The 14,789-nt window shown below is 46.0% G+C and overlaps 2 protein-coding genes across 2 annotated transcripts in view; both read right to left on the reverse strand.

Annotated features, from left to right (window-relative positions):
• The window catches only part of LOC130403641 (synaptosomal-associated protein 25-A-like), a 36,296-nt gene extending 34,924 nt beyond the window's left edge, over nucleotides 1-1,372 (reverse strand). Inside the window, exon 1 of the mRNA XM_056608059.1 lies at nucleotides 1,284-1,372. The gene's annotated coding sequence lies outside the window, so the exon portion shown is untranslated. The remainder of the gene's footprint in view (nucleotides 1-1,283) is intronic.
• A 4,596-nt stretch (nucleotides 1,373-5,968) lies between these two features.
• LOC130403696 (ankyrin repeat and EF-hand domain-containing protein 1-like) lies at nucleotides 5,969-14,341 on the reverse strand. The gene is made up of 14 exons (XM_056608120.1): nucleotides 14,279-14,341; nucleotides 13,883-14,056; nucleotides 13,562-13,697; nucleotides 12,948-13,147; nucleotides 12,015-12,164; nucleotides 11,469-11,592; nucleotides 11,183-11,283; nucleotides 10,451-10,660; nucleotides 9,673-10,020; nucleotides 9,101-9,270; nucleotides 8,120-8,346; nucleotides 7,537-7,685; nucleotides 6,399-6,503; nucleotides 5,969-6,085 (listed from the first exon to the last, which is right to left on the reverse strand). The coding sequence occupies exons 1-14, from the start codon at nucleotides 14,330-14,332 to the stop codon at nucleotides 5,969-5,971; spliced, it is 2,265 nt and encodes a 754-aa protein (XP_056464095.1). The 5' UTR covers nucleotides 14,333-14,341.
• Between the last annotated feature and the right edge of the window lie 448 nt (nucleotides 14,342-14,789).

Below are 14,789 nucleotides of genomic sequence, written 5' to 3' on the forward strand. Positions count from 1 at the left end.
AGCCAGAAATAGCAGACTGTATTTTACAGAAGTCAAGTGCAGGCGCACCCATTAAAATAATCCTCAGAAACACAACGACAGAGAGATCGGAAGACGTCAATCAGACGAACTGTGTGTGTGTGTGTGTGTGTGTGTGGGCGGGTGTGTGTGTGTGTGTGTGTGTGTGTGTGTGTGTGTGTGTGTGTGTGTGTGTGTGTGTGTGTGTCTGTGTGTCTGTGTGTGTGTGTGTGTGTGTGTGTGTGTGTGTGTGTGTGTGTGTGTGTGTGTGTGTGTGTTAGGGTGTGTGTGTTAGGGTGTGTGTTGAGGGGGCAGGGAACATTGAAATAGAGGCATAGTGAGAGGGCGTGGGGGCAGAGAGAGAGATACAGAGAGAGAAAGAGGATGAGAGATTGGGATACAGAGAGAAAGAGAGAGAGAGAGAGAGGAGAGAGAGAGAGAGAGAGAGGGGAGAGATGAGGAGAGAGAGAGAGAGAGAGAGAGAGAGAGAGAGAGAGAGAGAGAGAGAGAGGGCGAGCAACGTAACGATGGGAAACGATTTAATTTGTGCAAATTCAAAAGAGTTATGGTTTATGGCCGAGGATACCATCACTTAAAAATAATGATTCAGACGTAGGCTGTTCTCAATCGAGGTCAAGCCACATGGCTCGGTGAGAAACCTGAAGGGGAAGCAGGACTGGAATCATATTCCACGCAAAGAACAGCTGCTCTTTTGTATAAGAGGGATACAACAATTGAACCCACTTAACTTGTATAGCGCACACAATGTGTCTCTTGGTTTTACGTTGATCGTGCCCGTTATAAAACATCAGCAGGGTCTACTACTACGGTGTGTTGTTTTTACAGGCGCGCGTTGCTGTCCAGGGTGCTGAAGGCTGTCGCGCGAGCTCGCTCCACACGGCAACCCGCTAAGCCTGTTAGCTTTACACGGAATTAAACCAAGCTGTCGACCCAAACACTTTTCTACCGACTGCTTTTTGTTGTGCAGTTGTAAAATACATTTAAAATAAATGAATGCATGCATTGGACATGAATAATTCCAAACAAAAACAATAGGTCAAGAAAACGTGTTAAGTAGGGGTAGGAACGTGTAGGCTACAGATGCCTACAAACGCCTCGGAAACTATTAGGAAACGAAAACGAATCAGCCGCTTTTAATAAAACAAGGCAGCTGTCATATTGAGTAGGCTTACTTTTAAAAATACATATGTTTAAAATGTGAAGGGAGGAACGGTCGATGATAAATAAGACAAAAAAAAAGGCACGCATACATACAACAAACCTACCTCAAGTAGTTTCCAAAAGATCCTTGGTTGTATCAGGGTCAAAATGTCTCCCGGTCGTTTTCTCTGACTCCTACCGCTCGCTCAGACGGATTGTGCTCCGGTAGATGCGCGCACCCCCCAGACCGGCCAGCCTCCGCCCTCTTCAAAATGGACGCGCCCTCCTACGTCACATGCCTTTGAAAAAGGTGAGGCGGCTGCCTCTTGGTTATCCATGGGCTGCGTTGTGTATGCTGCATGGGACTGGGCCGGTTGAACGCACCTCAAGAACGACCAAAAATACATATAAGGGCATCAATATACAATTGATTTGTAGTATTGAAGGTTTAACTTCAAAGCAAAAGCATAAACACAAAATATAAAGCACATACAAAGTGCAGAGTTAAATACAATTAGAAAGTCTGTACTAGAGAAAAAACAGCAAGACTAAATATTCAGAGACGGTGTGCATGAGGAACAATGGCCAAAGGTGCACTATTATTTCCCATTACCGACTATCTGTGGGGCCTGGATCCAGCGCCATCTGACATATGCTGATAATACTCAGCAGGTTACACTGCCCTTCTCCTCTTCCTCCTGTCACTTAGATGTCCTCATTTCCATGACGGAGGCCACTGCTTCTTACATCAAGGACTTTGGCCAATGGTATTTAAGCTCCTTGCTAATAAAACGGTGCCCTGAATGTGATTTTACTTCTCTATTAATGTACATCTCCATTTTGTGCTAGACTTTCCCTTCTTTCCCTCCTCTCTCCTAGCTGTTCCCAGGGTACCTGCACCATAATTATGCCTTTAACACACAGGCCAACTGAGGTAACCTTCCTGTCAGTGCTTGCGTGTCCCCCATGCACTCCTGTGAGCGATTCTAATTAAAGTCTGTGTCTAGTCACTACTGCCAAGTGGCCCTTTCACCCTGATCAGGAGAAAGTTGCTGTGGTTTTATCAAATTGAATGTTAATAAGTTTTGCTTCTCTCCATGTTTGCCTTTCTGTAGTAATTTCCAACAGTGTTTAATGAAAGTATCAAATATTTTTGACACTGATGGTTTTTTTATTGCAATTTTCCCTCCGGTGTCAATAAATGTCTGCTAGGCTGTTAATAAAAAATATAAAATTATCTTTACTGTTATCTGAAAAAAATGTCCTGGGAAGACAAAAAAAGTATAATAATTCAAAGTGGAAATCATTTTCTCTCTAGCAATACATCCGGTCATTGAACCTATTCCTACTAGAAATACAAATGTGAATGATCTACCCACTGTTGCTGTTAAGACTCACTCCTCACCAAAACCATCACACCCTTCACTGAGTTCACACTGCTGCCTCTTTGGGGATTTTATTATGCGTCGTCACAGGCATACTAATTGATGCGTAGGGGTATGTGAGGAGGTGGCTCCAAACGGATTCTGATGAATTATTTCTGATGTTGTGAAAGATGTCTCATAAGAAAGACACCAATAACCATTTCAAAACTCTCCCTGCTTTAAATGTTCCCTGATTATTATATTATTTGATCATAAATCCAATTCAAGAAACGTTTGTTAATCCATTCAAATAATAGTATTAACATTACTACCATATGTTACAGATGGTTGTTTTACATTGCATTTATAGATTAGAAAGAACACAAGTGTTTGCAAAAATATATAATCCCTTTGTGTCATATATGAATACAGAAGTGCACATGCATGCACTGAATCTTAATATAATGCATGGTGTGTGTGTGTGTCTGTGTGTGTGTGTGTGTGTATGTGTGTGTGTGTGTGTGTGTGTTTGTAAGTATGTGTGTGTGTGTGTTTGTGTATGTGCGCGCACAGGAGCATGTGGGACCAGCATAAATATCACCGTGCTGTGCACAAGTCATATTTATGCTGGTCCCACATGCTCCTGTGTAAATGATGTGTACAGTGATTTACTACGAGCTGGCCTCTATCAGATTCTCCTCGGTGTATAATGTCCCCCGGTGTTTGCCCCGGGAGTCTCTGCCACTGAATAATCCAACCCTCACCCACTGTGAAGGACGAACAGTATCCTCCAAGAGACTGCTATACGCCAATCAGTATCTAGAATGCAGGCTGGAACTAATAGTCAATTCAGTTAATGCACAAAATATATTTTGTTGCTCATTTACATGGCTGCTACCATGTACTGCTACCAAAAAATGGGCCATATTTGCTATTTTTTGCACTAGTGGTCAAATAAACAGCATAATTGACACGCAAGTACAAGTGGTGTGTTATTTAAGATAACATTTACCCTGAGAATAGAGGATTTACTCAGGATGAGTTGGAGTGTAACTGTTAATGTGACACAAAAACAGCTTTGAAAATGTACTGAACCGGCACTAAGCAGGCAGCCAAGCCCCCCCCCCCCCCATCTCTCATCTTCTTATCATCTCTCTCACGTCCCTGCTTTACAACTGTCAGTTTCTGGTGTGGGTTGGCCAGCTATGTGTCGAATCACTGAACATGTTACTTCTACTAAAGAGAGGGAGGGAGGGAGGGAGGGAAAGCGAAATGTTTCCTTGTTTATTTGTATTACAATAGTCTGAACGTGAGACAGATCCACTAAGAAACAGTGAGTAGGTCTACATGATTAGTCCTTGAAAAAACACATTATTTTGTTTGAAGAAAGTGTACAGCTCTTCGCAGTGTGGATTGATTCAGTGGGGATGTTAACAGATAAAACGCCCTTGAATGCTGGTGAAGGTTACTAAAACAGTGCCACTTCTCTGATTAGAAAGAACCACTACACCTAATTGGTTGATTTGAACAAATGATGGTCTGATATGTGGTTGCTTGCTTTTCTGTCTCTATTCTGAACCAACTTTTCACAGATGTAGAATTAAGCATATTTAACGTGAGACAATTATATTCCAGCCTAATTAAATAGTTTGCTAAAATAAACAATCCTTAACTTATATTAAATCTTACATTCACCTGAAGTCTCTTTAGAATGTATTATTTTGTTACATTTTGTATAAAGCTCTCTGTTAATCAACTGAATTAGCAGTTGGGGCAATTCATTAACATAAAATTACAATACATGACAAATGACGATGGGTCTACCTACATTAATGAACAACATTAACTTTGACCTTTGCATCTGTCTCCATCCAAATTACTCTTGCTAATGTGGCATTTATGGGACAAATTGAATACAGCTTTTGTAATAGAGAATAAAGATTGGTAATAGATTTCCCAGATAATTGCATTTTAGTGGAATGGCTGGTAGCTTGGTATAGGTCAATCTAAGAAGCACTGTCTTCATAACATGGATACCACAACAGTGCTTTGGGACCAACCTCAATAGATTTCCTTGAGGGTGGCATGGTGAGCCACTTATATGTGTAGGTAGATTGAGGAACCACGTATGCTTCTCATATGTACTCAATATACAACCTTTGTCAACATAAACGGCAGACATTACAACAAGCAGACAATGCTGGTTAATACAAACATCAATACATTAGCAGCATTTACTCATTTGTCAAGGTCAAATGAGAATCCCTGTAGGCAACCCTACAGGGATTAAAAAATAATATAAAATCCTTGTTTAGGAAATGAAAGGGAACAGTCCTAAGAATGCCTTCTTTGCTCCAATCGGTTCCATAGCAACACTGAATAAGACCCGCCCCTGTATGATGTCCTTGACCTCCTTCCATGACTTTGCTAGTACAATCACTTCTCTAGAAGGATACCCTATGGCCTGCTGCTGCTTGTGTGAGACCATGGAGTCTGCAAATGTATGATCGGCCCCTGGATGACGCCATTGATCATGTAAACAGAGATGTGCTGCCACCACACCCTCTCCTTCCCTCCGCCGGGATCCCCGGCTATGCCTCCATTAACACTCCTTCTTCCTCCTCCCAGTCCTTTGTCATTCTGGACGACTCTTCTCGTTTCACTCCGAAATGCTGGTTTTAATTGTATATCTTACAAGCATGTATTTATGCTTCAGACTTGAATGGGCTACAGATTATTGATGATGGGGATTCAATAGTTGGCGTACAAAATGTGTCATTCATTTTAAACACATAATGAAGTTGGTGTATCCATCTTCATCACTAGATCTGCAGCTGTTGATCAATATTTGTCTGTTGCAAAATTGTACAGTTGGATTGTATCAGGAAACACAATAGTTATTGACCTATTGTTATGAACCAAATTACTGCCCCCTATTGGCAACTTGCCAAACGTACAGAGTAATAGCTATAGAGCCTACAATTTGAAGCTTGTCCACACACACACACACACACACACACACACACACACACACACACACACACTTACACGCACACACACACACACACACACACACACACACACACACACACACACACACACACACACACACACACACACACACACACAGAGCACTATCATGATTGAAGATATGAAAGATACCTTTGACAGAAAGGTTAACCAATATATCCATATTTCAGCATCTTAGCATAAGCTGTGCAACTTATCTTGCTTCTTGCTTACGACTTATGACTCATATTTTATGATACCTTGATATCCGGCCATGGGTTGTAAACTACCAGACAGCTGTTTTGGGGGAAAGGATTTGAATAGCAGTTTGTCAGTCGGCTTCATACATTTATTTCCTTTTTAAGTATCTGTACATGTTTAGCCAGTCAATGGAGTCTAGCTGCTGAGCCAGCCCTGAGGCTTTGACAGGAGGTTCCTCAAAATCCAACTGATGTGCGAGGCGCTCTTTCCTCGCTCCGGTCAATCAACTGTGCAGTGGTCGCCTGGCAGCCCCTGACCTGAGGGGAGAGGGGCTGGGGGATAGGGGGGAGGGGCTGTGGGAGAGAGGAGAGAGGAGAGAGAGAGGGGGAGAGAGAGAGAGAGAGAGAGAGAGAGAGACAGACACCCCTTGGACACAGAAAAAATAACCAATTCCAGCCTCCATTTGTCAATTTCCGAGATTTTCGCTGTGTAAACAAGTAGCTAAGACATATGCACATGCAAACACACACACACACACACACACACACACACACACACACACACACACACACACACACACACACACACACACACACACACACACACACACACACACACACACATGCAAAGATACACACACAGAGATAGACAGACAGAGATGCCTACCAGTCGTGGTACAAAGCTAATGTCCCGTTTGAGGCCATTACCGCTGCTGATATTATGGTGAAGGTGTAAGACATCCTCCCCTCTCTTCAAGGGCTTCTGAACCTGCTGAACATACACAATTCATACACACACGCACAACACACACACACACAGGCACACACAGATGAACATACCAAAATTAGCCATTATTTTTGACTAGCTCTTTTACCAACAGCTCCATCTTATCTGAGTGACCTTAAAGGTTTCATCCCTTCTTTGTGCTTGTTAAGACTGACAGAAATATTTTATAAATCTCAGAACCACCTATAAATAATTTATCTTTGATAGCATGGCATCTTTCCAGGAGGAAATGAGGTGTGCAACATGGATCATTATCCCAGGGACCTAGTGCAACATCAGCAACATTAGCAACATCCCTGCCCCATCCATACCCGCCCCTCATCCCAACACAATATCCACTTCAAGGCGATCAACAACAGCAATTACTCATAGGTTACTCTAGATCGCAAGAACAATATTTTCTCAGCCGGTATGCGTACCCTCAAACCGTAGTTCTGCGGGCAGCAGACACTAATGCCCCTTTTCCAGTGACTGTTCAAGCTCAACTCGCCACGACTTAGCGTGACACAACTTGGTTTGGTTCCAGGCACGTCGTGTTTCCATCTAGACAGTACCTCTTCAACGCGGGCGGGACGTCATAGCACACACATACACGACCACGCGACCCATAACAGGGCTACACACAGGATGTGCCTCCACCTCTGTCAGGGTCCACGGCGTGCTCTTGCGCGCTGATCCCGCCATGTTCAATAATCGATCACTATTGTTGACTGAACGCTGATGCTAGTATTCAAAGATGCCTGCTGTCAGGCTCAGACGTCGCGCTCATCATTATCTGTCCTGTGGCGTCTCTCTGGCCCGTCAGTGGACAGCAGCCTGTTTTACGTCACACAAAAGTATCGGATCAGCTCTCATGGAACCTCGACGGAGGTGAGACTTAAACAACTACCAGGTACCAGGAACCTAATTTTGGCCGGGTCGAGCCGAGTTGAGTTGTTACTGAAAAGGGGCATAACTTGGGCCGTTAAAGTTAGATTGGAAATAAAAAGGCCGGAGTAGTAGGTTATTGTTAGGAGACCTGCGGGGGATCTTGTGGGGTCTTCTTCGATGTGCCGCCACTGTTCCCCTTCTGCTCCTTGTGTTGGTGCTTGCGGTCAACCTTCGACTGGACCAGCTCTGACAGCTCATCATCATCGTAGGATCTGGCTAGGGCCAGGCAGTCCTCACCTGGACAAACAACCACACGTACACACAGCACAACAAGACACATGTGTGCGGAGATGCTCACAACCAATGTGTGGCAGCCAACATGAAATAGATGTTTTTTTCCTCAAGGATCAAGGGGTGTCAAGGATGACAAGACAACAAAGATGGATATCTACCGTTCAGTTTGCAAGCCATTGGGTTCGGCCCTCAAAGTTCAAAGTCGGCTTTATTGTCAATTCCAAATTAGGTAAGATTAAATTAAATAATTAATATTTACCCTAAATAAATTCGAAATAGTGAAAAGGAAGGCCTAAACAAAACGGTAAAACAAAACGGTATATATACAATAAAGTTAAAATATTAAATGGTCCAGGGTTCTTGGGGGCAAATGGGATAGGCTGTTCAGAGTCCAGTGTATTTTGGGGCAGAGGGGATGGTGGGTGTTGTTGTGGTACCGTGTTTGGTCTCCGCCATGACGTCGGCTCCGGCGTTGATCAGGTACTCCACGCAGCAGAGAGCACGGCTGTCGATGGCCGTCATTAGGGGCGTGCCCCCGTGGAGGGCCGCGGCGTCCACCTTGGCGCCCGCACTCACCAGCAGCTCCACCATGTCCAGCCGACCGGTGTGGCAGGCGTGGTGGAGCGGCGTCCAGCCTAACTGGTCCCTCGAGTTCACGTCAGCACTGTGTCAAGTGAGAGGAACACGACACACACGCACACACACACACGCACGCACACACACACACACACGCACACACGCATGCACGCACGCACACACTCGCGCAAACACACACATGCACACACACATACACTCACGCACGCACACGCACACATGCACGCACCCACCCACAAGCACACACACACAAACACACGCACGCACGCAAACACAGACACACGCACACACACATACACACACGCACGCACACGCACGCACCCACAAGCACACACACACACGCACGCACGCAAACACACACACGCACACACACATACACGCACACACACACGCACGCACCCACACACACACACACATGGTGCCGCATACACACACACACACACAAGCTCTTGACCTCATTATATTTTCTTTGAAATCGGAAATGAATACAGAAATTGGAAAATGAATCATGATATTATACATTTACAGTTATTATATATACTTGTGGGGCGAGCAATATCCCAACATAATAGCTCGCCTAGAACCAGACGAATTTGCGAGCTAACGTTTTATATGATCTTGTTTATGCGTCTGGCCTCCCTCCCTTACAGACCAGATTCCCAGATTGTCTGTTAACACTGATACACTACCATTCATCCACCTCATTTATAACACATACAATAAAATATAGAAGTATTTTTCTTCTGTCCTCTCATTGCTGATTCTAAAACCATTCTCCATTCTGTCCTGCTCCTTCTATTGAGAGTTTGCGTGTTACTCCTAACCCCATTGAGATGAGGAACCTGGCCACTTCCAGGTTGATAATGCTGCATGCGGTCATCAGAGGTGTTTTGTAGTAGCGGTCTTGAACGTCCACCGGTACCCCCTGGCTAAAGGCAAGGCTCAGGGACTCCAGGTCAGATGTCTTCACACAGTGGTTGATGTGTATAAACACCTACCCAGGCAACATGGATAACGTGTATAACTCTACCACTAACACAAACTACAATTAACATTAACACCACTATCGCTACTGCTCTTAGCATACTACTGTATTAGCGCTATCATAACTTGTTCCCCACCTTGTGTAACAACAAAATGACTACTGACTTCTAATACAAAAAAACAGATAAAAACAATTAGGTTAACAACAAGGTCAATGCAGACAACACACACACACATTCACACACACACACACACACACACACACACACACACACACACACACACACACACACACACACACACACACACACACACACACACACACACACACACACACACACTCTGAAAAGCGCATCAACAACACACAACAAACATAGCACAGACCCACAAGGCATGGTATGCAGACGCGCACCTGATCGGGCTGGTCTATGTACCACGCGCGGTCGTCCTCGATGGCGTTGCGTGGACGGCGGCCCGGGACGAAGAACCCGCTGTCTATGGCGGGCTGGCGTTGCTTGATCATGAACTCCGGGTGCCGTACGTCTGGCCGTCGGCGGATCAGGAGCTCGGGGAGGATGCATATGGGCATGGGTGGGACAGACTTGCCCCGGCCCGGCCCCTTTCCCGCCTTCTTCTTCTTCTTCTCCGGTTTGGGGTCGTAGGAGCCGAGGGTGAAGGCCTTCTGCAGGTAGCCGAGGCCCTTGAAGAACTCCCCCAGGTCCATCGCCTGGTCCCCGCCCTGCTGGTGGGCCTGAATGATCTGCAGACAGAAGGACGGACACGGGTGGACGCACCCTTTTTTTTACGGGCGACATGATTGCGTGCAATGGCCCAATCCCATTTCTACCCCTTACCCCTTCCCCTTACCCCTCCCCCTTATTTTGAAGGGGTAAGGGGAAGGGGAAGGGGTAAGGGGAAGGGGGAAGGGGAAGGGGTAAGAGGAATGGGTAAGGGGAAGGCGTAATGGGTAGAAATGGGATCGGGCCTAAGGCCCAATCCCATTACCCTTACCCCTTCCCCTCAAAACAAGGGGGAGGGGTAAGGGGAAGGGGGAAGGGGGAAGGGGGAAGGGGGAAGGGGGAAGGGGAAGGGGTAAGGGGTAGAAATGAGATTGGTCCATAGAGTGCGTTTGAATGTCGAGGCCTCATCGCCTGTTTTGTGTGGCAGGTTTTTTGGAGGGAAAGTCATACCTGCAGGAGCTGGTCTTCCTCCAGCGGTGCTTTGTGATCCTTCAACACGGTGGAAAATGTGCCCATGGCAACGGTTTCCAGACAAGCCTCCGCATCCTCCATGGTTTCCATGGCAGTGCGCAGGGCGTCCTGGTTCTCACAGGACCAGTCGTGCAGGGTGAGTTTCCAGGATGGGTTGGGGTCCTCGGCCCCGGGTTTGGACAGCTTCCCCTGCAGGAGAGGGGGAGGAGGAAGAGAAAAGGAATCGCACAATCTCCCCATCCTACTGATTACTCCCCATCCTACAGCCTTTAGCTACAGCTAACAAGCCATTAAAGGGTGACATATTATACCCCCAGGTGTGCGTGTGATTGGCCGTTACAAGCCGTTTTGAAAATCTGCCTCTCTCACAAGTGGGCGTGTCCAGATGTACGGTTGATAGATCAGCCTACCATCCGTCATACCCCTAGGTGGACACGCCCACTTGTGATGTCACTAGAGGCAGCTTTTCTAAACGGCTTGTAACGGCTATTCACACTCACAACTGGTGGTATAGTACGTCCCCTTTAATGAAAAGCTGTGAGTATGAGCCTGAGTACCACCTGGTCATACGTAGATGTTAGTGATTCCAAAAAACGAATTCCATAACAAGCCTATAACATTATTTTTCTCCCCCATTTCGTATGTGTAGTGAATAGTGTAAGTGCATTGGAAGGAGACATCTTGTGATACGAGCAGCCGGCACCCAGTTACCTGGAGCGTCTCGGCCTTCTTCAGCTCCTTGGAGGTTGCCTTGTCTGTTGCCAACTGTCGAGGTAGGAGGCCATCCACGTTCTTCTGTTTGGTGTTACAGCCTGAACCAAACACGCACACGCAAACGCACACACACACACACACACACATATATACAGTTTGAATACAGGTCAAACAGCTCAACATATTTAGAGGGATCTGCCTAGTACAGCATCATGCACAAGGTAAATGCTACAAGGGAGTTCTTGACTAGTAGTAGACTCTTGATTCGGCCTGAGGAGGCTACCTCTCTGTGCCAGGAAGCGGCAGCAATCTGCAAAGCCTTCGGCTGCAGCCTTGTGCAGGGGGTTACTGAGGTCCCGGTCTGCACAGCCCAGGTCAGCTCCATACGCAGACAACAACACTAACACCTGCGTCGAGAGAGGGGGGAAATGGTAAATGGACTGCATTCATACAGCGCTTTCATCTAAAGCGCTGTACAATATTGCTTGACATTCACACACCGACAGTGGAGTCAACCATGCAAGGCGACAGCAAGCTTGTCGGGAGCAGTTAGGTAAGTGTGCCTTGCTCCTAGACACTAGGAGGAGCCAGGAATCTAACTAGCAACCTTGCGGTTACCAGCCAACCCGCTCTACCTCCTTAGCTACTATCGCCCCAGGGGCTGCCATAAGCCAAGGTTTGTGCACTTGCGACGTCACATCAGAAGCATAGATTCATTGGAATGTTATTATGTTAGTAGAAACGTTTTTCGGTCATCGTGAAGTAAGTAATGTTGAAATTATTGAAATGAATGGACAGAGCACCGGACGAGGCACGGTGCTGGGCGTACCTCGAAGAAGCCCCCCTGTGCAGCCAGGTGGGCGGCTGTCCTCCTCCGCTGGTCCAGAGCGTTGGGGTCGCCCCCCCGCTGTAGGATGTCCCTGGCCAGGTCCACGGCCCCCACGCGGCACGCCTCCATCAGTGCTGTTAGTCCCGTCACCTTGGGAGTAGGAGAGGAAACCTTTTAAAGGTGACATGTTATGCCACCAGGTGGGAGTGTGGTTAGCCTTCAAGCCGTTTTGAAAATCGGCTATTCTGACATCACAAGGGGGTGTGTCCACATAGATGTATGACGGATACATGAGCATCGTTTGCTACAGTCCACTGGGTAGGCTGGTAGACTGATCTATCAAAACGGTGTGTAATGGCTAATCACACTCACTACTATTATAGTACTTAACTGTGTAGCAACTGCAGTAGCTGCTATCATTGCTGTAACACAGGGAATTGGTTAGCCTAGCGATTGTTGTACTTGCACTTGATTCTATGAACATCCTTTCTGTACCGACAGCGATATATTGATGCACTTCTTATGACAAATGTACTTATTGTAAATCGCTTTGGATAAAAGCCTCTGCTAAATGCCCTGAATGTAAATGTAAATTACTGGTGGAATAATATGTCACCTTTAAAAATAGCACTATGACCCCAGAAAATAACATTGGGAATCTATGATGATTGTTTTCTTTATAGTTTGATCACAAACATTGGCCTAATCGCTATTGAGAACACAATGGTTATGTCCTCTGTCTACAGTTTTTCCAGGGGCATATTAATATCAAAATAAGTAAGACAATACCTTTACCTATCGTTCCACCACTTCCACCACTTTCTTGTGAAAAAAATTACAAAAAACAAGCAAAACATATGCCAATGTATGACATGCATTATCCTGATAACACAATAACAGCATCCCGTTGGGTGACTTCAGACGGCCGTTCACCTGGCTGACGGCGTTAGGGTCGGCGCCCTGGTCCAGCAGGCTGAGACCCATGCTGCTGAACTCTGGAGCCCTCTGACAGGCCAGAACCAGCACCGGCACCCCCGCTGCAGAGCTGTTGTTGGGGTCGGCTCCATTGATGAGCGCCACCTGCAGGCAGCACTGGTGAAGCGCGGTGGGATGGAGACAGTAGAACAGCACCCCTTGGAGGATACACCATGGCACACACTTAAATAATGCAATCAAATGAAAACACGGACACAGGCTCACACACAGCCACCCATAAAGACAAACGATGCAGTAGCATTTTTGCTCGGCCTTTAAAGCTGACATGTTATACCACCAGGTGTGAGTGTGACTGTTCCAAGTCGTTTAGAAAATCGGTGTCTTCTGACGTGTCCACCTAGATGTATGACGAATAGATGAGCAACGTTTGCTGCAGTCCACTGGGTAGGCTGGTAGACTGATCTATCCAGTACACACATCTAGGTGGACACGCCCACTTGTGATGTCAGAAGATGCAGATTTTCAAAAAAGGCTTGTAACGGCTAATCACACTCACACCTGGTGGTATAATATGTCACCTTCAGATAAATAACTAAATCCAAGGACCAAACCTTTGCCCTGGTGATCCACCAGCTCCATATCGGCCTGACTTTTAGCTAGGAGAACCATGGTGGAGTCCTGGCCCAGCTCTGCTGCCATCATCGCAGGGGTCCGGCCCTTCAGGTCCTGTACAATTGGGAGGGCCCCCTGGAGGCAATACAGGAAGAACCCATCAAATTTGGCTAATGGAGGATTCATTCATGTTGATTGATTGATAGATTGATTGTTTGTTTGATGATTATCAATTAGATGTTTCCCTGTTCGAATGACCCACCTGGTTGAGGGTCATTACATTCTGGGATGGGAGAGCCAGTGTGCCTTGCTAACTCTACCTGAGAGAGCAGGAACTCCACCATTTCTGGATCGGGAGCGATGCAGGCCAGATGCAGGGCAGCCTGGCCCTCGCTGGGCTCTGACAGGTTGAGGAGGTTTGGAACGCCCAGACGAAGCAGCTTCTTAATTTTGTTCTTGTCTCCGTGACGCACACACTGCAGCAGCTGATACACCTGGCGACGTATACAAACACTGGATTACATGAATTACTGTTTTCTAATGTTATAGATATTTTAAAATGTACATGGTGATAAATGGGGAGACAAAAGTGTCTGACACAAAACAGTATCTAACACAAAGGTTAGCGTTAGGGTTAGGTGAACTTCTCTTGTTCTGTTCTTGTTTCTGCTTGGTATGATGTCATGGTTCAGATTCATAAGCATAACAGCACAGACCTGAAGGATCTCAAGATGTCCAGAGGCTACTCTCATCTGGACTCCAGGAGCCATTGCGCTAGTGACTGACTGGAAACACACGCACAAACATAAGCACCCACCCACACACACACCCACACCCACACACACATACACACACATGCTCGCTTAAAATTATAAATACTTTACCACCCTAGATTTCTCTAGCCTCTATCACAAAGAATACAACTAATCAAGAAACATCCACTGTGCGTTTTCATGGCTACTATTAGAGACTAAGCGTTAACGGAAATAAATCAACTTACAGCTCCTTTGCATCAGCTAAATCGTATTAAACGCAAAGTTCAAATCCACCGAATTCTAATAAAAACAACCAACAGGCATTTTCTTGTTGTCAGAGTAACACAGCATATTAGACCATTTAATGTGTCGTCCGGTCCTCGTTTGATTTACATTTCCTACAGCGGCGTTGCCGGCTGTTGTATAGATGCATAGCAACACAATTCAATAACACGTAAAGGGGCCTATATAT

This window comes from Gadus chalcogrammus, chromosome 14, assembly GCF_026213295.1.
Source record: "Gadus chalcogrammus isolate NIFS_2021 chromosome 14, NIFS_Gcha_1.0, whole genome shotgun sequence".
NCBI classification, from domain to species: domain Eukaryota; kingdom Metazoa; phylum Chordata; class Actinopteri; order Gadiformes; family Gadidae; genus Gadus; species Gadus chalcogrammus.

Bases quoted from the DNA above. Each gene is read 5' to 3' on its own strand.
- LOC130403696 (XM_056608120.1), bottom strand. From the start codon at position 14,332: ATGGCTCCTGGAGTCCAGATGAGAGTAGCCTCTGGACATCTTGAGATC. The intron at 14,057-14,278 runs GTCTGTGCTGTT...ATACGTCGCCAG, and splicing joins GACATCTTGAGATCCTTCAG to GTGTATCAGCTGCTGCAGTG. The intron at 10,021-10,450 runs GTATGACTTTCC...TTCTGTCTGCAG, and splicing joins AGGAAGACCAGCTCCTGCAG to ATCATTCAGGCCCACCAGCA.